The sequence below is a fragment of the Gopherus evgoodei genome, chromosome 7 (assembly GCF_007399415.2).
Source record: "Gopherus evgoodei ecotype Sinaloan lineage chromosome 7, rGopEvg1_v1.p, whole genome shotgun sequence".
Lineage (NCBI taxonomy): Eukaryota > Metazoa > Chordata > Testudines > Testudinidae > Gopherus > Gopherus evgoodei.
Window position 1 is genome coordinate 106,062,902 of NC_044328.1, and position 24,650 is coordinate 106,087,551.

The 24,650-nt window shown below is 39.6% G+C and overlaps 1 protein-coding gene across 1 annotated transcript; it reads right to left on the minus strand.

Annotated features, from left to right (window-relative positions):
• Window positions 1–6,653: 6,653 nt before the first annotated feature.
• ARF4 (ADP ribosylation factor 4) lies at window positions 6,654–24,156 on the minus strand. Its single transcript, XM_030569064.1, has 6 exons — window positions 23,810–24,156; window positions 11,664–11,744; window positions 11,183–11,292; window positions 9,190–9,261; window positions 8,515–8,640; window positions 6,654–7,590 (listed from the first exon to the last, which is right to left on the minus strand). Exons 1-6 carry the CDS (start codon window positions 23,874–23,876, stop codon window positions 7,504–7,506), a joined length of 543 nt encoding a protein of 180 aa, XP_030424924.1. The 5' UTR covers window positions 23,877–24,156; the 3' UTR covers window positions 6,654–7,503.
• Between the last annotated feature and the right edge of the window lie 494 nt (window positions 24,157–24,650).

The window sequence follows — 24,650 nt, forward strand, 5'->3', positions numbered from 1 at the left end:
TGCAAACAAGTTTTGCTGATGGGTTGCTCATGAACTGTTCACTTCAATTAGCCATTATTCGGGATGTGTGATGAGGGAGTTGACTCATGTTTCTGCCCTGTATTTGGATTACTAGATTTAAAAAAAAAAAAAAAAAAAAAAGCAAATAATGAATTATGGAGGCATATGAATAGCCATAGCTATATGCCATCATGTGAAGCACAATTATTCCCCCAAGATTCAGGCAAATGACAACCCATTCGTTTTTTGCAAGCCTTTATATGTATGATAAAGGGAACAAAATAAAACAGATGATCTGTTCTGAATTCAACCATTTTCCCCCCCAATATTTAGCCATCTCGGCTATAGAATATTCCTAATCTTCTGGTATATACAAATATATAAAAATTTAATATAAATATATAATTCTGCATGAAGTTATGTTAAAATATTTTTAGGTCAATGCCAATCTGTAAGTTGTTCATTATATTATACTGAGTTCCACATCCAAGAAAAAGTAAAAATCCACCTTCAGGAACTCAGGATTTCCTCTTACAGCAGTAAGAACACCAGCCATCTCCATTAGTCTTTTGTGTCCAGATCAGAGAGTTAGTTTCCAAAACACAATCTTATTTTGAACTGATTTTGGAGATGGAAAAGACCTGTTAGTGTGTTGGTCCCTCTTTCAGTTTAAAATACTCTGACTTCCATGGCAAATATGCCTGAGCAATGGCTGCATGGCTAGACTCAGAAGATGCATCAGATATAAACAACTACTATAAAAACCTAGTGCTTTTTAATTGTAGGATTAGAAGGGACCCCAAAGGGTCCCACACCCCTGCACTGAGGTATTTTTACTTGGGTAAGGACTGAGTATTCTCTAGACCATCATGTTTGGAAGGGACCTCAGGAGGTCATTTAAATCCAACCCCCTCCTTAAAGCAGGACCAATGTCCAGCCAGATTTTTGCCCCAGATCCCTAAAATGGCCTCCTGAAGGATTGAACTCACAACCCTGGGTTTAGCAAGCCAATGCTCAAACCACTGAGCTATCCCTCCCCTCCTTAAACTATCCCTGGTAACTGTTTGTCTAACCTTAAAAACCTCCAGTGATGGGGATTCCACAGCCTCCCTAAGTAATTTGTTCAAGTGCTTAACTACCCTTCCGGTTAGCTTAGGCATTAGGAAAAAAAAACTTTGTAACTTTTCTTTATTGCAGTTTAAGCCCATTAGTTTTTTTCTTGTCATCAGTGGACAAGGAGAAAAATTTATCACTTCCCTCTTTATAACAACCTTTTACGAAGTTGAAGGCTTATGTCCCCATTCACTCTTCTCTAGCCTAAACAAACTCAATTTTCTTTCCTTGAACATTTTTAGATGTTCAATCATTTTTTATTGCTCTCCTCTAGCTTTTCTCCAATTTGTGCACATCTTTCCCAGAGTATGGTGGACACAATATTCCAGTTAGTAAAATAGTTCTTTGTCTGGCTAAGAGCAAAAGGGGATGAGGACAGGTTTTAACTATTTATACGGCCCTTAGCATTTTGTCTTAGTGCCTTCACTACAGAACGGCATTTATACAGATTTACAGTGTACCACAAAACATGCATTAATGGTGAGGCAATACGTGGAGCATTCCAACAGTGGCTCAAAAGAAGGCTTCTTGAGGATGACTGAGGACCCCCCAGAGAGCGAGATGTCTAAATGTAACTTAAGTATGAAGAAGGCCTTTAAGGAATTTTGACACTGCTGTGAAAGAAAAGACTGAAGGTGGATGTACCAGAGCATGGACATGTAAATATTGCTGCTAGATGGATCCTGAAAAAAGCAAATAGGAGTGCTACTGGTTTCATGAATTGTAAATAGTTTAAGATCTTTGGCACCTCTACTGGAGCCAAATTACTTGGGGCTGCCCCTGTGGGAAAACAAACAAACCAACCCACCCAACTTTTACACTCTAAGTGTTCCTGCTTTGAGAATTCTCTGAACCTACAGGGAGCAGTCTGTCAGATCAGCCAATATCCAAACATTCAGAACCAAAAATCAGATCCTGCATCCAGACCTCTGAGACAGTACATCTGGCAGCTGCATGGGAGGTCAGATGTCTGCAGCAGGTCAGGCAGCTAAAACTGTCTCAGCGAGTAAGGAACTATCAGGTTGACAAAACTTTATCCTTCCTGGTCTTGGAAACTATCCTGGTGATCAGGGGAAGCCGTGGGCAGGCAGAGGAATCCTCAAAACCACTAAAGAAATGGTGTCCTGCAACAAACACAACTCAACTGCAAGTTTGGGCGCTTGGTGTCACTGGGGTGAGCAAGTCAGTATCCAGTGTCTCAGCCATTCTTTTAATCAAATCCTGGAAGACTTAAAAATTCATCCATGGAGGAAGTCAAACCACTTCATCTGGAGAAGATGAGATGACAGGAAGCTGTTCTCGACAAGCTGGAGGTTGGGACTGGTGAAGAATGTGGAGGGTTTTCTTCAGAGAAGGAAATTAGCATCATTTACAATTTTTAGAGCAAGTTTCCTAGAATATAGTTTTGCTCTCCCGGGAGCCCAGTCTGGCCATGGTTGGTTGAAATAGTGAGGTGAATAGCAGGGTGGGATCGATCCTGTGGGTTTCTGATGACTTCCTGGTACCCCTGAGAGATTACTCCCTCAACTCTCAAATCAGACTCTCACTGTACAAACCCCAGAGGTGAAAGGACTTGCCTAGAAGAAGAAAAGGAATAAACCTTCTCCAGAGACCTGGGGCATTCAAAGCTACAAGCATGTTCCCTGGGTGGAAGATAGGGAAGTATTCACATATGGACAACTCCAAATAATGAATAAGGAGCTGTGGACTTAAGGTTGTGCATGAGGCTGGTAACTCTACCACAAATACAAAATTACTTCAGAAACACGTACCCAGAGCCATAACAGTATGCAGCAGGCTCAAACAAGAGATCCACTTTATGATGGACATTGGTCAAACCATAAGGAAGCTCATGCCCTGAAAAGTCCTTTGCTCAAGGCAAGAGCAGTAATGAAAATTGGATTCTGGAATGTGAACATACAAAGCTACTGAAACTGCTGAAGTAATTAATGGATAGAAAGACCACAGACCTTTGTCACCCCCATCCTGAGAGTTGTCCTGACCAGGCCAGAGAAAAGGATCCAGATACCACCACCACCACCACCACCACCTAACTGGCTCCAGTTGAATCCCAACCATCACCTGGGATGAAATGGGACTGGACTTTAAACAGCAACAGCTGCTCTAGCTAATCTCAACTAACTTCTTACCATTCCCTCTAAAAAGAGTTACCAAAATCTTTTATACCTTCCAAGAGACTGTCAGACAAGGTTTTGTTTTTCCCCCCCTTCTAAAAAACCTTTGTCCAGCTAAAGAGAAAGAGAACAAGGGATGTTGATAAAATTAAAGCCTTATTTATTGTTTTTCATTTCAAATGCTTTCACTGCTTTTACTTTTTTCCCCTGCATCTTTAATCAAAAGGCAGGAAAGATTTTTAATGGTGTGCTTGCCACAGTACTAAGCAGTCTGAGATCTCTGTATACCAAACCCAGTTTACCAGTGGGTAATGCTGAACAGCGACTGGGTTACGTTAACACGTTTGTCTCATTTATTCCATCTAAATACATACAGCAAAAGGGGGTGGGAGTGGGGGACGAGGCCAACCTAGAAAAACATTATGCTGAACAATAAAAAAGCCAAATCCACCAACATGAAATGCAGGAGCCTGAGCAGACCAGCACAAGACTGAACTAAATGGCAAAAAACTGGTTGATGACAGAGGAACCTGAGGGGTGTGGGAAGATAAAGAACTGGGGCAGTTGTATTGAGGATATTGTCTTGCAATCCATATCATAGGTTACTTCTGGTGGTGGTGGTGGAATTCTTCACCAAAATATTTAAAAAATCTTATGCACGTTTTAACATTCTGCATTGTGTGTGTCAAAACACCACAAAATAATTATGCCAGTTTCATTTATTTTGGTAAATTTATTTCCAAATACCTGTCAGCAAGTATGTCCGTAACAATACAAAGAACAAAAATAGATTCAGGAAATTTTTTTTGACAAATAGATTCCTTACTAGGCATATTCATACAGAACTTTGAGTAATAATTCATTTAAACTACAAGACAAATAACCAAAAAAACCCAAACCAAAACAAAAAACCACTTATTTCCTGCACTCTTCAGAAACAGTCATAGGGAATTAGTTTCTGCCCAAGTCCCAGGAGTGACACTGCTTTTAGCTCCTTACAGAGGAAATCACTTTTGAGTGGGGCTTGTAAGAAGTGGCCTGAGCGCTCAATCGAAACAAACAAACAAACAAACAAACAGATCCACAATGAACTAATCTTAACTACAAACCTCCATTAGTGTCTCCTAGAGCAAGTTAGCTGATGCTACAAGGTTTTGTCTTTCAGGTATTAAGAAGGAACTGCGTGGCAGCTGAAGCCTCTCGGCCTTTTATGACTTTACCTATGGGGCACAAACAGACACTGCTATTTAAAAGAAATCAATCTCACATGCATAGGTCACATGCACACAAAGTGTGGAATCTGTGTGGACAATCACTCAAATAAGAGGTAGATTATATTATTCCCCATCATTATTTGACATACCTTTATAAACTGTGATTTACTTCTTCACCCACTCCAGAGCTGCACATCACACCACCCCATCTATGTCTTCTCCTTTGCTCAAGAGAATAACCATGCTCCTCCTTCCCCAAGATCAAGTTGTCCTCACAGAGCGCCTAGCAGACGGGACCATAATTCTAATCACTGAGAAGCAGCATGTGATGCCCTTGGACCATTCTCCCAGAAACAAATTTTTTAAGTACTTTGTTTAGTTCAACATAAAACTTAACTAAATTTAGAAGAATAACTTCAGCAATTCCACTGGTAGCCAAGATAACGAATATCCAAAATTTTTTCCATTGATTCTCTTTGCTTATAGTCATAGTTCAGAGTAAGCTGTACCTTTGACCCCTCATTCAGTCTCTCCATGAGTTCCTCTTTCAAGTGACAGACCCAGTCCCTGCGCTTCTCTCAAGAGTGGAATCTAGCCATGCCACCTTTACATTGGGTCTCCAGATTACAGAACCCTTATTACCAACTGAGTCTCCTAGGCAGCTTCAACTGAGTTTGGCCCCTGCTAAAGGCATCCCTTTAAGCATTGCAACCAGTGGGAAAAATGCAGGGACTCAGGATGATTTATTTAAAAAAAACAAAACAAAACAGCATTATTTATCCATAAACGCATAGCAGTCAGAGAGAAAAAGCTTAGGTAAGAAATTTGTGGAGGCCTTTTTGTCTCTAAGTCTAGCATTGCCCTCAAAACTTCAATAGGCCAATAAACTCCAATAGACTCCAACTTCTAGGAGAAGAGGATTGGTGTGTCCCCAGCAGTCACTGGCTCCTCTTCTGACTCCTGGCAAGCTTCAGGGCTGAAGCTTTTAATCCCTTCCAAGCTCTTTGTTTTTCCCCATTGAATACCCTCCGATTTGGGGTTACTAGCCAGTCTGCTGAGCAGAGCATCGTAGTAATAAACTTCCAAAGGAACTGAAATCAGTATTGTTAAGTATTGGAGATATACCTCTCTACAGCTACTGGCTGGGTTCCCACAGAGGTGTGCATGTGTGGGGAAAAAACAAAACAAAACAACCAACCCACCCACCCACCCCACACACAACCCACCCAGGACTGATTTAACTTTGTACCTAAGCAGCAGACAGCATGATCGTAATTAAACAGAGGTACATACAATACTCATTAAAAAAAAAAAATACAGCTTTCCATGTTCCTCACACTTACCAATAAATTTGTATAAGGATTGCATCATTTAATCAATGTTGCTATTTCCAAAAAATTCCACCCTCACACACGACTAGCTAAATCTGGAGAATTTTAAGAATATGGTGGAAGAACAGCTGCACTAAAAAAAAGTGAAGACTTATGTTTTATCTTCTGTAAGTTAATCAGAACTAGCCTCCCAAATGCCAAAAATCCTCAATGAAGTGGGAAAAACATCTGTTGGATATCCAGAACATTCTGAGCACTAACAGCAATGGAGTCAAGCAAGAATTCATTTGTTTTAGAGTAGCAGCTTGAGATGCAAGTTCCGATAGCTCTCTGGGGTGGAGAGAAAGGAAGCAAGGAAGGACCTGGTGAAGCTCACATGGACTTGCTTGGGTTTTCCAGAACACGTTGTTGCTACCATTACTAAAACATCAGAATAAATCCCTATAGGTGGTCAAGTTTTCATGCAGGCACCACCAGAACTCATTTGTTGCTTTGCTACTGCAACCCATATTGTACATATAACTATGAAACAGACATGCATGCTTTTTGGGCAGTTTGTATTTGTTTTATTACAATTTTAACGGTTAGTATTTTCATATCTGAACATCTTTAAAGGATTTTTAGATTTACAGCTTCAAAAGACACTTTTACAGAATTATTTAAGCCTTGATGATGATTACCTACTGCACTGTATACAAGTTATCTGCCCATCTTCAGGGACTCTCCCTCAAAAATTGAAAATCTGAGATTTGTGTTCACAAAACTACAGAACAACTCAATTTATGGAAAAAGAATAAGTCTGTCAAATGTTTGTATCAGTTTCACAAATTTAAGATTCAATAAGAGCATACACAAAGCTATACATTTTATCATTTTATTAGGAATAATTCCAAGTGGGTTATGAAGAAACTAATCCATTGAGTTTGATGATTTTTCCAAAATTTTCTTTATGAAGATATGTTCACCAATAAACAGTAAAACTTCAGCAGAACTATTATACACTGGGCAAAAACATTCAGGCTGATACCAAAAGCAACATGCAACATAAAGAGATACAATATAAAGGAAGACAATCTGCTGAATATTAAAAACCACCTCAGCATGAGCTCTTTGCAACCAGCACAGAACTATGCTACCCATCAAATCCAATTCACACAAAGGCAAGTTGGGCTGATGGAACCCAAGGTTAATAAAATGTTCCTTAGTGCAGTAGATTTGAATAGTGTTTCAGAGCAATTTTTTTGGCAAGGGAGAGAAATAAATATAAATGGAATGCTACATTTTTAAGTCAGCAGACTGTCTGAGGAATGAAATAATAAGGTATCAGTAAACTAAAGTAGCAGGGGGAATCTTTAAAAAAAGATTACTTAATTTATTGGGGCTCAAAAAGTATTCAAAACAGATTTTAAAGATGTCACAATAACTATCTTCAGGCATTTAACATAACAAGGGAAGTAAAAATCAGAAGATACACTTTTTTTTCCCCAAGTTAAGGAGTTTGTTTTTTTTAAACCCAAGCACATTGCTACTTCTGCAACATATAGCTTGGTAAACAATAATTGGCAACAAAATAAGTTGAAACGCTGTAATATCCTGCCCAAACCCGTTCCAGATACTGTTTAATAACCAAGATGCAAACTAATTTTGTTGTAACAAGCCTAGACCACTTATATCAAACATGTCCCTGGTGAGAAAGTCATCCAGTTTGAGTTAGCGTTTTGAGAGCTCATTTGACAGCCAGTCAAGTCCCTCATACAGACCAGTTCCTTGTGTAGCGCAGGTCGCTTGGACATACCACTGTTAAGGAACAAAATATAAGATAAAATGAAAAGTGAACTTTAAAATATTGAATTCCTACATATTATCAGGGTGTAATTCTTATGGTACAATTTCATGTAGTTTGATCCCAATAAGTATGTTTTTCAAAAAACGTATTTCTCACCACCACAAAGCCTAACAGTAACAGAAGATATTTTCATGAAAAAAATTTTTAAATTTCAATTAGCAATTGCGTTTTGAAGATTCTCCTGCTGTGTCTGTCACCCAAATACTGACACATTATATTAGTGCACAAGAATCAAAGTGAAATTGAAGACTAATAAAGTAAAGTGTAAAAAACTGTTGTAAATTAAAATTATTTGTTTTAATCAGGTGCTATTGAGCTCATAGGTAAGGAATTTTTACTACATGATTTAACCCATCTCTTTTTAAAACCAGTTCATAATGACATAAGCCATGACTGTCAACATGAAGAGGTAAAGTGATGCAAAAAAAAAAATGCAATGAGGAATTATATAACAGGGATTTAAAGTCCCCAACAAAAGTTGTTTAGTTGAAGCCTCCCTTATCCCGTCGGGCATTTTTAATCATAGATTGGAATTGTCCAAGAGTTTTGATAAAACATTCTCAGTCTTTCTTCAAAATAACAGAAGAGTAAAGGCAAAACACCTCCCCCACCCTCGTCGCCCCCCAAGATATTCAATAGTCTGCAATGGTTGTATCTTCCTATTTAAAAAAAAGGAGCAATGAAGCATTTTATTTGCTCTTGATCACCTATTTTTATTACACAAGTGTGTGTTTTATGTTACTCTTGTAGAAATAAGACTTTGTACATGTCAAATACACATTACATTTTTCCACAGAAAAGAGATGAAAGCTTAAAACTTAAAAGGGAGAGTACATTTGTTTACAAAAAAATTGGACCAAAACTTTAGTACTTACAGTTCTGTTACGCAGAGACTGAAGACCTAGTTTATCTGTCATTTCACTGATTGCCATGGCATTTGGCAAGTCTTGTTTGTTTGCAAAAAGCAGTAGCACTGCATCTCGCAACTCATCTTCCTGAAGCTAACAGAACAAGAGACCATGCTAGTTATTTTTCCATTTAATTACTGTAACAAGCAGCTAAAGAGATGCAATTATGAAATAAAGTGAAAAGTGCTGTAAACCTTTTCATTCTCACTCCCCAAATCACAGTGAGTAGCTTTTGACTGAGATCATCAAATATCCATGGTACAAATTCCACTAGTGTAGGTAAAGCAACATTGTTTCAAACAGCAGTTTGGATTTAAATTGTATCTAGACAGCTCATTGTCAGAGATTACTTTTCTTTTGGGTTTTACATCCCAAAGGGAATTGGGTGAAGTCATCAGTAGTTCTCGACCTAGAGTCCACTCACGTGCTAAACAATTTTAGATAAGTAGTGATGATTTAAAAAAAAAAAAAAAGAAAAAGAAAAAAAAAAGGGAAGTTTACAATACACGTGTTAAGACTTTCTGAAGGTGCATGTGTTTTGAAATTTCAGCAAAACTGGCATATTCACCATTTGCAGAAAAGTTGATTTGGTAAAGTAAATACAGAAGATGGCAATTCTGTTCCAAAGATATTTATATTTACCATTTTCTGCAGTTCTTCTGCTGCTTCCTGAACTCTCTCTCTGTCATTGCTATCTACCACAAAAATAAGACCCTGGGGAGAAGAAAAAAAAAAAAGAAAAAAAAAAAGTTAAGCAGCTTTGATAAGTTGCCATAAAACTTAAACATACAGCAGTGTTCTACCCAATAATTCATGTCATCTTTTTCTTAGGATTACAGTTCTGGTGCTTCCCCTCTCAGAAATTCAAGTTTGAAATGGTAGCAATCTTTTAATTAACGTATACAGAGAAAGATCATGGACTACATGAGGAAGACAGCTAGGTCATCGGTAGACATGATATCAACATAATTTTCCACAGTGTATGCTAAGTTTTAAAAAACAAAACAAACCAACCCCCCCAAAGAAGGCTATGATTCCCAGACTGTGGTCCCCATATCAGAATTTCAGGGAAAGATAACTGGCGAAATTGTGATCGTTTTCCTTATTTTCAGATGTTCCATTGAATCAAAGACAGCTAGAGATACAATATCTAGACACTATTAAGATGTCCTCCACCCTATAAAGCTGAGGGTTCTCAACCTTTTAAGTGTGTTTTTACCAAAATGTTCCTAACACCATTTCTAACATTAAAAGAGAAATATCAAAGCGCTTATTCCATACTGCCTTCCACTCTTTAAATCTCCACCTAGAAGTCTTACAGCCTAACCTCCTCTGAAGAAGCAGATTCTCCCCCTTTGAAGGTCCCTGGTGATGCTTCTATAATAGGTCTGAAGATGTCAAGTAGGTAACATTTTTGGTCCTCAACTGATATGCTGTTACTAGACTACTCTGCAAGTCCCTTTGTCTAGTCACATTCCACCATACACTCCTATTTGCACATGCCCCAGAATCATGCCTGTGCTACTGCAGAGAGAAGTTTCTTGGCAACAATCCTGCACAAAGCAGAGCAACAAGCATGAATCTCTTCTGCTGCTGGGGTGTATAGAAATCTGATAAATTACTTGTCTTTCTACTAACTACCCAAAAAGCACATTGCAGCGATGACAGAAGCAGCAAAGAAGTGAACTTGACATGGCCCGGATCAAACAACCAGCAATACCACCCTGATTAACAGTATTCAGTAACATTTTTAGATACTTTATAAGCAAAGGGAGCCTAATAAACACAACTTGTATTTAACCATAATGTGCACGTGACTATTATTTTTATGTAACTCGAAGTAAAAATTATCTTGTCTGTCTTCAGTTTGGTTAGAAAAGATAGAAAGAAATACCTACAAGGGCAGCTATGCATTAAATTTACTTCTTTACTTGAAGACCCTCTTCAGTTTCAGGAGGTTAGCAGATAAAGCATCAAATTTAGTGAGGCTAGAAAGTCCACCACATAGCTTAGTGACCCCTCTGGCACATTAAGGAGTAACACTGGCAGGTCCCTCATGGGAATCCTGTGTATCCAAGTAAAACCATAATAAGCTAAGTCTACACTACGAGTACTTTACTGGTACTGGAATTCTGGTATACTGCACCAGCAAAGGGCTCCTAACATGGATATATCCTAGTGTGGATACAACTATACCAGCAAAACTGACTATGCTAGTGCAAGAGCAAACAACAATTCCCCCTTCACCACTGTCCCTTAGAGAAAAACACATGTATTTGGTAAAAGCACAGTTTTGCTGGTATAACTGTATATACACCAGGGGAAATCACTCTGCTTCACATCCCTGACTGACTGGATGCTATGATAGCAAAAGTCTGTAGTGTAGACACAGCATAAGACATGAAGCCTTCCAGATGAGAAGGAAAAAAAAAAAAAAAACAAAAAAAAACAGCTAAAACAGAAAAATAAGCCAAGGATCCTCAGAATTCCAGCAAACATGGTGGGAACCAACTCATGAGAAGAAAATGGAAATGGAGGCAGATCATTTTCTGGAGATACTGTACACAGTGGTCTTCATTTTAATATGAATGTATACGCACTTCTTTTTTTACTTGTAAAAAATAAGAACTCCTACCTGTGTGTTTTGAAAGTAATGCCTCCAAAGAGGTCTAATTTTATCCTGACCACCAACATCCCAAACTGTGAAACAAATGTTTTTATATTCTACTGTTTCCACATTAAAACCTAAAGAAAAAAAAAGTGGTTAAATATTGACATTGACTATGTAAAAGTTACTATTATGAGGTATCAGCTGTCCTCTTAAAAACAGTGACAAAGTTTCACTTTCATATACACACTCTTTTTTGTTATGATAGAACCAAAATGCATAAAACCATAATTTCTTTAAGAGTCCAAGTCTTTACTAACTTCTATTCTGGGGAATATGCATCTCCCACTACCCCACCAATCAGATCTTGAAACAAAAGGTCCTACAGTGAACAACATTTAAGTCTTTTCTCCCTCAGGAGAATTGAGGATTTTAAAGTGAATGATTCTGTAGTTTAATTACATTTAATATTAGTAATTAGATGAGAAGCAATCATTAGTTTTCTTACCAATAGTGGGAATTGTGGTGACAATTTCTCCTAGCTTCAGTTTATACAGAATAGTTGTCTTACCAGCAGCATCCAAACCAACTAAAAAAAATATATACATATAAAATTTAATTTTAGTTTCACAGTATAACTATATCATGCTCTTTATAAATATTCCACTGAAAACAACAAGGTGGGGATTCACTTTTCAGTGAGCAACAGGTAAGTTCCTAAATGGCCTTAGTGAATAAAACTTTTTTCTTCCCCCAAGTATATTTCTCTCCTTCCTTCTCCACCCATCACTTGAGGCAGAAGCCAAACAGCTAAGAATTCAAGTTTAATACCAGAGTTCCCATTCTCCATTTACATCATCAGAAAGCTATGTAACAACTTCTTCTTTAGGCATCATGTAAATGACTGATCGGAGTTTTTATTTGTTTTTTTTAAAAACAAAACTGTCATTCACATGTAAAGGTTTTGCTCTAGCATGTTTTCATGTATTTGACATACCTTGTAATATTTTCTAGGCAGCAGCCAGAAGTTCTCTCTCCTCCTTCACTTATTCCCATCAGATTGGAAGCTACTTTTTCTTCTTAAATGCAGACCCTGTCTATTATTGATCCCTTTATTACCTTCAGATCTGGCTACTGCCGCATGCCCCACCTGAGACTACTCTTGATCACTTCAAAGTTTCAGCTAACATGAAATGCAGCAGCTCACTTAGGGCTATTTTACACTACCTCGCTACATTGGTGCAGCTGTGCCATTGTAGCGTATCTGGTGAAGATGTGCTATGCTGACAGGAGAGTGCTCTCTTATCCAGGGCTTTGGAACTGTGCCCCAGCTCCGCTCCAGGCAAAAACCCACAGCTCCACTGCTCCGGAGCTGCTCTGCGCTCCACCTCTGGGCTCCACTCCAAAGCCCGGCTCTTATCAGCATAAATTACTCCACCTCAACGAGAGGCAGAAGTTATGTCGGTAGGAGAGCATCTCCTGTTGACATAGCACAGTAGGGACTCCACTTAAAGTCAACGTAACATATGTCACTCAAAAGGGGTGGCGATGTAAGTTACATGGACTCAAGTGGTAGTGTAGAGAATCCCTTAGTGACATTCGATATATGGAGAGCATATAACACCTGTGGCTCTAGACTACACTGAACAATTCACTTTCTGGAACAATACAAACTGTTTTTTATATAAAAGTCCTACATGTTTTGTGTCATGGTTACCCATAATACATGTCTCCATACACTAGTCAAGTCTACTGGGCTGTTTTGGTTAACAGTCCCCACTTCTGAACTCTGCAGGAGGGTACTCTGCTCTGGAATTTGCTTCCCTGCTGCTCCAACAAAACCCTAGTTTGTTGACCTTCCAGGTAGACTGTGATGTGGGGTTGTTTGTTTCCCTTTTGAGTGATTATTTGTAATTTATTTCTATTTGTACATTGAAAAAGTGTGCTTGTGCGCATTTTAACTGGGCATGTACCCACAGAACTTTAAGAGGAGCAGTTTTTGCAAATAAACATTTGGTAGTCCATCATGGTGTTTCAAATACTGTGAGCTGAGTGGATTAATATGTATTTTGACAAGTATTAAGAGTTTAGACCAGGGGTAGGCAACCTATGGCACAGGTGCCGTAAGTGGCATGCGGGCTGGTTTTCAGTGGCACTCGCATTGCCTGGGTCCTGGCCACCAGTCTGGGGGGCTCTACATTTTAATTTAATTTTAAATGAAGCTTCTTGAACATTTTAAAAACCTTACTTTACATACAAATAGTTTACTTATATATTATAAGCTTATAGAAAGAGACCTTCTAAAAACATTAAAATGTATTACTGAAACACGAAACCTTAAATTAGAGTGAATAAATGATGACTCGGCACACCACTTCTGAAAGGTTGCCGACCCCTGGTTTAGACTCTGTCCCAGAAAACCAATTCAACACACAGCATTTGGAAATGTATTATGACCTACTGCACATGACCATGAATAAATGATGTTATTTAAGAAGTAAACTGCAAGAATGAGTGTTCAACAAGTGAACAATCAACAATCATTTTAATTAAAATATTTGAGAAACTCAAAGCTTTCAGTAGAACTTCGATAACACTTCTCAAAAAAAACAAAAAACAAATGAGAGAACAGGAAAACTCCGTCTGGTACTATTAGCACACTCAGCAACCATTTCTTTTATTACTATACCCATATTCTAATACCGTAGTATGTTTTGAACTAATGTCTTACTTGCTATTTTTGTACCTGTACTGCACTCCATATACAGGTGTCTGACAACAAGTTGTACACTTATATAAATAAGGCAGTTTTCTTAGTGTTGCAATATAATGTAATTTCAGATTACTCAATTACACAGAATGAAACCAGACCCTTAAAAACCTCTATTTTCTATTTGCAAAGTCTCGCTATATAAAAAAGCGTCCTACAGTATTTTAGACATTTAATATATCAGTTATACAAATTAATGTATTTACAGTTTGTATAGAAAATCAACTGCTTTAATTGATATTGGAATCTGTAGAGCCAAAAGGCCATGTGTTATACTTCTGTCAAAAAGAGACTTCTTTAGGTACAAGAAAATTCTCAAAATTCCATTTTAAAGAGCTCTCTAAATGTGTTTTCATGATTTCTAAACGTGTGCCCTTCAGAACTCCAATATTCCATCCCCACCCATTCCTCTAGACGATTAGCTACAATAGTAGGTGGCACTGAAATAGTTCTTACTATGAACCTACAAAGTTTAAAATTGCTAATATTGTTTCAGCATTTTTCCTACACCAGTGAAGTGTTGGGTAACATTCAAAGAAGGAGGACTCTGTAAGGAGCAACTGTCAACTCTTCAAATGTACCTCCTGTGCTGAAATAATGACTAATAACCAAAGGTATTGCTGTCCAAGATGGACCTCTAAAAGTATGTCTACATTGCAATTAAACACCAACAGTGGGTACAAATCAGTTGACTTGGCTCATGGGGCTTGGGCTGTAGGGCTATAAAATTGCAGTGAAGATGTCTGGCCTTGAGGTGGAGCCTGGGACCCTACCTCCTCACAGGGTCCCAGACATTGAGCTTCAGTTTTATAACCCCATGAGCCTGAGTCAACTGACCTGGGCCAGACACAGGTCTTTAAACTGCAGTGCAGACAGATGTTCATACCTCAGCCACTTTACTGGGCATTTCCAAGTGGAAGATAAGATGCCTGGGCCTTCAGAGAAGCCACATGAAACACAAGCATAATACTAAACTCTAGAAGCCTGAATTGAACAGAAAAGATGGAATGTACTCCATGAAAATTAAGATTATGTAGAGAAGAGTCATCAGTTCAAAATATATACTTGAATTCCTCAAAAACGATAACATCTTAAGGTAAATGGCTCATCAGTAAGTTTGACAACCTTGAAAATAAACATGAAGCTCAATTCAGTGGTCAGAAAATGCCAATACTCACCAAAAAAAGACAAAAAAAGTTTCTAGCTCTTACCACAGCAGAAAAATAATAAAACTTTAAAAATGTGACGCACTTGTATCCTAAAGACTCAAAAACCAGAAGGCAAATAAATCAAACCCAACATTTTTCAAAGATCATTCTTTTGTGAGGACCTACTCTTTATGCAAGTTCTTGGAGTTGGCAATACTGGAATACCAAGAAGGAATTTTATATGCTTGTGTGTATGAAAGATAACCAACCATGATGAGAAATGTTCCGTGGCACACTAGGAGAGAAATATTCAACACCAAGAACAGGCCTTACCTGCAAGTCTTTGAACAAAAGACTGGACCAGAAAGATTTCCAGGAACTTTCATGGTGAAAATATAAGCATTTACATGAATACAGAAGTCACATATTGGCATTAAAACAGGTTCCCAATTCAAACGTCAAGTAGTTTTATAGGATAATTGTCGGTTTAGCAAAGTTAGAAGTCTAAAGTTTGCACTATCGCCAGCAATATAGCCAACACCCGTCCTCAAACTTCCTTATTACAAGCTATCAGAGGGGTAGCCGCGTCAGTCTGGATCTTAAAAGATCTGTAAAAAATCTGACGAAGTGGGTATTCACCCACGAAAGCTCATGCTCCAAAATGTCTGAGAGTCTATAAGATGTCACAGGATTCTTTGCTGTTATTACAAGCTGTAAATCAATTGTTCCCCTTTTAGATTTTTTAAATAACTTTTAAAAGTATCAAGTCACATAATTTGAACAGCTATGATGTACAAAATATTTCAGCTAATATGCATTATTCTTTTAAAAAAATGTATGGCAATTTACATGTTACTATGTGCCAATTTCTTAAGAATGCCTCAGTATTCAGCTTTCTAAAACAAAACATTACACAGTCCCACCATTTGCAATTGTTCTTATTCTCCTAAGAGACTGAAATGTATTTACCACCACATTTGATTTACCGGGTTTTTACATCTGATATATATATTTTTAAACTCGTCTTCTGACTATCAAATGACAGGTAAGTCAACTGTCTCGGTCACATGAGGGGATAGTTAAAGAATTCCAATTAACAACTCTTCCAAATTTACATGAAAAAATCTCTGACATTCCCCAACACCAAGTCACAAATCTGAAAGAGGATTATTTTGCACCTTGGTTATTTGTTTCTAATTCTTTTAGAGAAATATTAACTTTTAGCTCTTTCTCCACTGAGGCTTAAATCTCACAGTACAAGTGTGTTGACGGCTGTTTGTGAAGTCCTGAGACTCAGCCGTTCAGATAGCAATTAAGGGTCACATGGTAAGTACAGCCTTGCCCTTGCACCTATTTGATCTTTGTAATGCCTACTTTACTCATTTCAAGAGCCCTGCTCCACTTTACTTATAGTCTCTTTAAGTCACTTGTAAGTCCCAGGCTTGCAGTGTGCTTCTCCTAGGAACTCCACTCTGCTAGTCACCTTTACATCACCATGGCACCTGCATACTTACTTACAGCTCTCATAGTTGCATGCATGATAAGCAACTTCTCTGAACTGTTTGAAAGAATTACACGAATTACTTACAACTGTCAGGTTGGAATGTTACATTTTCCTCTACTTTCTTTAAGAGTTTCTCTAAAGACATTTTTGGCCCTCTCTTATGAAGTGTGCTTGTTCTGGGGCCATTAAACTTACTGCATATATATCTGCATTCAGTTCCATCTACAGACTCACATGGACTCATTGTTAAAACAATCTCAAACTGTTCTTTTCAGCCAACCAAATTCTACTGCCTAAAGGTAAGTGCCCTCCAGAAAGATTTTATCACTCTATTGTATTTTACATCAGTCTACTTTTCTATATCCTAAAAGAGATAGTAGTTTTGCCCTGTGAGTAAATTCTCCATTTTTTAAATTCAGCCTAAGCCACCTAGACATGGCATACCTGTAATCTAAATGTGAACAAAGCACAGCTTTTTATGCAAGTAACCACAAAAATTTAGGGATTGATTTTTAAATGGAATATATTCAAGACCACCACATTGTGGCAGTCAGACTCAAGATTTCCCAAAATTAAGAAGCAGAAAGCATGTTCCAAATGTCCGAATTTGATTGATATTCAGATTAAAATAATTCCAAAATCATTCTTATTTTAGCATTCATATAAGCAAGTTCTACCTTGTAATTTCTTCACTATGTTTTACAAGGCCTATTACAAACAATTCATGCCGTTGATTTTTGGCTAGGTTTGTTAATATAGCTATTTATAGGTTTGTACGTTGTGTTTTTTGTTAAGTTACAGGTTTGTTACTATTCAACCACACAGGTGGGATTCCCAAAGTTAATAAGATAGGGAACAGCCTATCATTCAGCAGCTTAATATTTGAAATGCTAATAAGCCTCTTGGAAGATGGATATTTTGGCAGTTTATTGTCTCAGAGATTATAGATAGCTGCGTGGCCCTACTAACAAGTGATGAATATAGTGACATGATATAATTATGATTCTGCAAGATGCAATATGAAGAAAAACAAGGTTATTCAGTAATATGTTAACATATAACCATGTACTAGTGGATTAAGTGTAACACTGGGACCAAGGAATTTCTGAACTCTAACCCATTCTGCTCAGTTCAACTATGTTAAATTATTTAACCCAATATCTCAGCTGTCTCTTTTCTCCCCGATCCGTATCTGTAAAAGGGAGTTGGAATTGTGCTTTCCATTCCTCGCACACAAGAATATAAATGGTTGTCAGCCCTTTAAAATATAGTGATATGTAAACATGCAAAGTATTAATGTGAGTCTATCGGGCAATTATGATTTTTAAGAAGCTTTGTAAATCCACTTGTGACATAATGCACTATTGACTATTATTCTCCTAATCATAAGTTTAGTTAGGGGCAGCCATTAGGAGAATATTGTATCTTTTAACAGCTATCGTGCGATTAATTGCACAATTGCGCTGTTAAACAATAATAGAATACCATTATTTAAATATTTGTTGGTGTTTTCTACAATGTCAAACTTTAGAGCCTACAAGTCAAATCAGTCTTACTTCTTGTTCAGCCAATTGCTCAGACAAACAGGTTTGTTTACATTTGCAGATGATAATGCTGCCTGCTTCTTGTTTACAATGTCACTTGAAAGTGAGAACATGCGTTTGCATGGCACTGTTGTAGTTGATACCACAAGATATTTATGTGCCAGATGCACTACAGAATATGCCCCTTGATGCTTCAACCATCATTCCAGAGGACACGCATCCATGCTGATGACAGGTTCTGCTCAACAACAATCCAAAGCAGTGCGGACCAATGCATGTTCATTTTCATAATCTGAATCAGATGCCAACTGTAGAAGGTCAATTTTCTTTTTTGGTGGTTCAGGTTCTGTAGTTTCCGCAGACGACGGTTGCTTTAAGACTTCTGAAAGCATGCACCACACCTCATCCTTCTCAGATTTTGGAAGGCACTTCAGATTCTTAAATCTTGGGTTGAGTGCTACAGCTATCTTTAGAAACTTCACATTGGTATCTTCTTAGCATTTTGTCAAATTTGCAGTTAAAAAGTGTTCTTAAAACGAACATGTGCTGGGTCATCATCCAAGACTGCTATAACAGGAAATATATGGCAGAATGCAGGTAAAACAAAGCAGGAGACATACAATTCTCCCCCAAGGAGTTCAGTCACAAATTTAATTAAAAACATTTTTTTTTTTTTTTTTAAAACGAGGGTCATCAGCACAGAAGCATGTCCTCTGGAACAATGGCTGAAGCATGCAGAGGCATATGAATCTTTAGTGCATCTCGCACGTAAATATCTTGCAACGCCAACTACAACTGTGTCATGCAAACACCTGTTTTCACTTTCAGGTGACACTGTAAATAAGGGTATGTCCAGACTACCCATCGTATCGGTGGGTAGTGATTGATTTATCGGGGATCGATACATTGCATCTCAGCGAGATGTGATATATCAATCCCTGAACACACTCCCCATTGACTCCAGAACTCCACCGAAGCGAGCAGCAGTAGCGGAGTCAATGGGGGAGCCGTGGCCAATGATTCCATGCCATGAGGACGGGAGGTAAGTCGGAATAAGATACGCAACTTTAGCTATGGGAATACCGTAGTTGAAGTCAACGTATCTTACACTGACACCTCCTACTAGTGTTGACCAGGCCTAAGAAGTGGGCAGCATTACCTCCCATAAATGTAAACAAACTTGTTTCTTTTAGCGACTGGCTGAACAAGAAGTAGGACTGAGTGGACTTGTAGGCTCTAAAGTTTTACATTGTTTTGGAGTACAGTTATGTTACCAAAATAAAACAAATAAATAAGATCTACATTTGTAAGTTGTACTTTCTTGATAAAGAGACTGCATGACACTACTTGTATCAGGTGAACTGAAAAATACTACTTTGTTTATATTTTTATTACAAATATTTGCACTGTAAAAATGATAAAGTGAGCACTGTACACTTCATATTCTGTGATGCAACTGAAATATTTGAAAAATGTACAAAACATCCAAAAATATTTAATAAATTTCAATTGGTATTCTATTGTTTAACAGTGCGATTAATAGAGATTGTTTTATTCGTAATTCTTTGAGTTAATCATGCGAGTTAACTGCGATTGACAGCTCTCTTTTTAGAAGATTGTGTTCTCTGCTCACACCACAAAATTAGTAAGCTTGTGAAATACGTGATGGAGTGCAAAGTATTAAAGAACTCATATCCACTCAGAAACACAAGGTACGTGCCATGACTCTGAATTAACTCTGTACAATTTAGTGTTTTACAGATGTTTGCAAAAGTATTAGAGTAAAATAAAGTTGTTTAAAATACTTCTGTCATTATGATGTCTGAAGTAAATAACATACAAACACTGACAATATTTATTTTCTAACCCACACAATAAATAAATCTATTTTTAGAAAAATTAAATTTCATTCAGGTAAAGGAAATAGACTGACAGCTCTGGAGACTGAAATTATATCTATCTACAATACACTGTAACGCAAGTGGCAGTAAATAAAAATCGTACCCGCCTACTACACTGTCCAGCCCATGTGCCAAAACTGAACCAAAAGTCACTTTTGAGGCAGAAACTAATTTAGTCTTTTTAAACCTAGACTGAAAAGATTAGGAGAATGTGCCAATGGGGTGCAAATTATGATGTGGACACCTGCTTACAAATATATCCTTCCTTCCATACTACAAATACAACTCTCTCAAAGGAGCTTCTCATAACATTATTTGTAGTGTAGAAGCATCTAACTGGGTTTCATAACCAAGCTAAAAACCTTAAACTGGTTCTGTCTACACTGCATAATGAAAATATGTAGTAAACCTGTCCCCTTACCCACCTTTATTTGTAGTGTAGTCAAACCCTTAAAAACCATGACTGAAAGAAAAAACACAACCCATTTGATGTTGTCCGAACAGCTACTGGAAGGTATGATTCTCGTTGGCAAGTAAAGAGGTATGGGCTGGATGAATGAACTATAAGGTGGACAGAAAGCTGGCTAGATCGTTGGGCTCAATGGGTAACCATCAACAGCTTGATGTTTAGTTGGCAGCCAGTATCAAGCGGAGTGCCCCAAGGGTCAGTCCTGGGGCTGGTTTTGTTCAATATCTTCATTAATGATCTAGAGGATGGTGTGGACTGCAGCCTCAGCAAGTCTGCAGATCACATTAAACTGGGAGGAGTGGTAGATACACTGGAGAGTAGAGATAGGACACAGAGGTACCTAGACAAATTAGAGGATTGGGCCAAAAGAAGTCTGATGGAGGTTCAACAAGGACAAGTGCAAAATCCTACACTTACGACGGAAGAATACCACACAGTGCTACAGACTAGAGACCGAATGGCTAGGCAGCAGTTCTGCAGAAAAGGACCTAGAGGTTACAGTGGATGAGAAGCTGGATAGGAGTCGACAGTGTGCCCTTGCTGCCAAGGAGGCTAATGTCATTTTGGTCTGTATAAGTAGGGGCATTGCCAGCAGATGGAGGGATGTGACCATTCCCCTCTATTTGACATTGGTGAGGCCTCATCTGAAGTACTGTGGCCAGTTTTGGGCCACACACTACAAGAAGGATGTGGAAAAATTGGAACGAGTCCAGCGGAGGGCAACAAAAATGATTAGGGGGCTGCAGCACATGATTTATGAGGAGAGGCTGAGGGAACTGGGATTGTTTAGTCTGCAGAAGAGAAGAATGAGGGGGGATTTTAGAGCTGCTTTCAACTACCAGAAAGGGGGTTCCAAAGAGGATGGATCTAGACTGTTCTCAGTGGTCCCAGATGACAGAACAAGGAGTTATGGTCTCAAGTTGCAGTGGGGGAGGTTTAGGTTGGATATTAGGAAAAACTTTTTCACTAGGAGGGTGGTGAAGTACTGACATGGGTTACGTAGGGAGGTGGTGGAATCTCCTTTCTTAGAGGTTTTTAAGGTCAGGCTTGACAAAGCCTTGGCTGGGATGATAAAGCCTTGGCTGGGATGATTCAGTTGGGAATTGGCCCTGCTTTGAGGAGGGGGTTGGATTAGATGACCTCCAGAGGTGTCTTCTAACCCTGATATTCTATGATTAGTTTGTATCAGTGTTAGAACTGAACTAATCACTATGGATAAAGTGTCTGAAGCACTATGAACTATTATGTACTCAAGAACAGTTTGTTCTTGTATTCTCATCATTCTGCAAGAGTAAAAGCAATAGTGCTACCAGTGTCAATATTAATCTTACAACCATCTTTTCCAAAAAGTTTCATAGTCATTTAGAGTTGTATATGAAAAGTTGGCTTGACATGCTAGTAGTTCTCTTAAAAAATATTTTTACTGTATATTTACTATGCTATTGTTTATAGAGAGGCAAAAATTACATTAAAGGACACTGATCTCAGGTTTAAATTCTTATTTCAAGTAATTAAAATGTCACAACAAATTTAAGCACAGCAAAATACAAAACAAAAAAACCACAACCACCTGCTACATAAGTGTTGGTGAAATTTCAACTGGTGCATACTAGCTTTCATACTCTATGTACAATGTGCTGTGAACACAGAATCATTTTCAGGGGGTTGGGGTGGGTATTTATGCTCGATGTCATTAGGTCTGCTATACATAACCACCTAATGTGCTATGCGTATTACCTCTTGTTTCTCATACATATCCAAATATTTTTAAGGCCCAAATTGATATGCCAACAGTTAAGAGCTGATTCCATTCTCAGTTATTTAGCCAACAGAAGTTAGATGTGGTACAAAGGAAGTGGACTGAGCTATGGTAAAAGCAGCTCTCTTTATAGTCTCCTGTTAATTAAGGACCAACCGATAGGCACTGAAAAAAGGTCCCATTCACCTAGCTGGACAATTGTAGGAAAAGGAGTGTATAAAGTTGGGAATGCGAGGAAAGGAAATATTGAATGCAGCATGTGATTATCACCTCTTCAACTCCCAGGTCTGGGAATTACAGTAGGAGTAAAGAAGTGATTGTTTTGAACTGTTACACACATAGACACAGGAACTAGGGGGGCTGTAGCACCCCATTTTTGTGCAGGGTCCCATCAGCCACCCTGCGCTGAGGGTCCCAGCGCTGCCAGCCCAGCACTTCACTCCTGAGGTCCCAGCCTTGGCCCTTTTACCCCTGGCTGTGTCCCCCACCCCTGGCCCAACTCTGGGAGTGGGGGAGGGCACAGACAGGAGTAAGTGGATAGTGAGGTAAAAAGTTTGGGGTGGGGACCACTAGCTTTTAGCACTCCCACTGTAAAAAAGTGTTCCAGCACCACTGGTTACACAGTACATTTCAGAAGAGCCACAATGTAACTGTGGTCAGATAGTGGCCTAATAAAACCAGCTTGATACAAAAAGTTGCATTTTTATCATCCTATATGCAAGATACACCAGAATTTGTGATTAAAAGCAACATTCTTTCTGAGAACGAAATGAGCAAAGATGGCTAAATTAATGCTTTCTGTTCAGCAGTCAAACTCTGGCGCCCTTAGGGCTACATTAACACACTTGGTGCTGTCACATCATGTTCCTCAAATACCGAATCCTTTCACCAATGATCGGGTATGGCATTTACCTGTTAACAGTTTCACATTCTTTTCACAGGCTGCGCTTGTTTTACAGCGCGCACACACACACGTGCTAAATAATCCCCAGCTGGGCCACAAGCCTCAGGGAAGGGTAGGAGCAGGGTTTAGGGCATTTTCTAATAAAAAGACTAAAAAAGTCTCCCACCAACAGAAGTGTGGGGTGAGGAGGTAAAGAACATAAAGGGGAAAGACCACAGCTCCTCCCCCTACCCAAGCTCATTCACTGGAGGCCGTTCGGTTCCCCACTAGCCTCAGACCCACGCGGAAGAGCGGAGAGTTGGTTGGGAGACGGGGCAGGCCTGGGGGGATTGATACACACGCACCCACAGCGGCGGCAGAGGTCAGGTCACGGCAGGAGCTTACCCAGGCCTGAAGGGCGCAGACAGACGCTTCCTCCCGCCCCGTGGTCCTCCACCGGTGTAGCCGGCTCGCAAGCCAACGGCCGCTTCCTACTGCGTCCCCAACGGACGCACGGAACATCCCCCTCCCCCCGCAGGGGCCCAGCAGGTCTACACGAAAGAGGCCGAGTAACGGCAAACAGGGGGCTGCGAATGCGGCAAGCGCGGCCCGAGAGATCGGGATCCCTGCGGCGACGGAAGGCAGGGCGGGGCGGGTCCGGGGGTCTCTCTCTTACCCATGAGGATGCGCATCTGCTTCTTGCCGAAGAGACGTGAAAAGAGCGAGGAGATGGTGAGGCCCATGGCGGCTCGGGCTGGGCGGCGGCGAGCGGGAGACGTCTCTGTGCGCGGCAGCAGTTTATGTCCCAACCCCGGTTTCTCTTTTTAGATCCCTCCGCGGGGTCCCTGCCCAGCAACTGCTGGCGGCGGCTGCTGCTGCTGCTTTTGTGTCCGGGGGAGCCTTGCTCGCTCTCTGCCACGTCACGCTCGCCACCACGGCCGCCCCCAGTTCCAACGCGGACAAAATCACGTCACGCTCGCCACATCCCCACTGCAGCGCCACCACCCTCCCTTGTCCCGGAGAAACACTCAGAATATAGACTGACTACAACTCCCAGCGTGCTATGCGCCAGGTGCTGATCGATAGCTTCATTTCATCGGCGTAGGGCACGATGGGAGATGCAGTCTCAGGTTCTTCAGCTTCCCCAACCTTGGCCCGAGTCTAGTATGGTATGCTGGGAACTGTAGTCATTCTCCGCGCCGCACTGTGTGCTGGGAGCTGTAGTCTCTGTGCCCTAGGCTGCGGCCTAAAGAGCCGATGGTTATACAAAGCCAGTTGTAGAGCGTGTATGCGGCCCTGCTCACTCTCCCTCCTCGTGGTGGTTGTGTAGAAATAATCCATGGCGCCCTACATCCCCTTTCCCTCCCCCCGCACTTTGTGAGAAGAAGGGTTTGGCAGCATGTCTCTCAAAGACTAATCCTGCTGCCCTCAGGTTAACACACGGCACTCAAACAGTTGCACTATTGAGAAGATAAGGGACACCTCAAACCAGGGCACAAGGCAGCAATGTGCAAGGA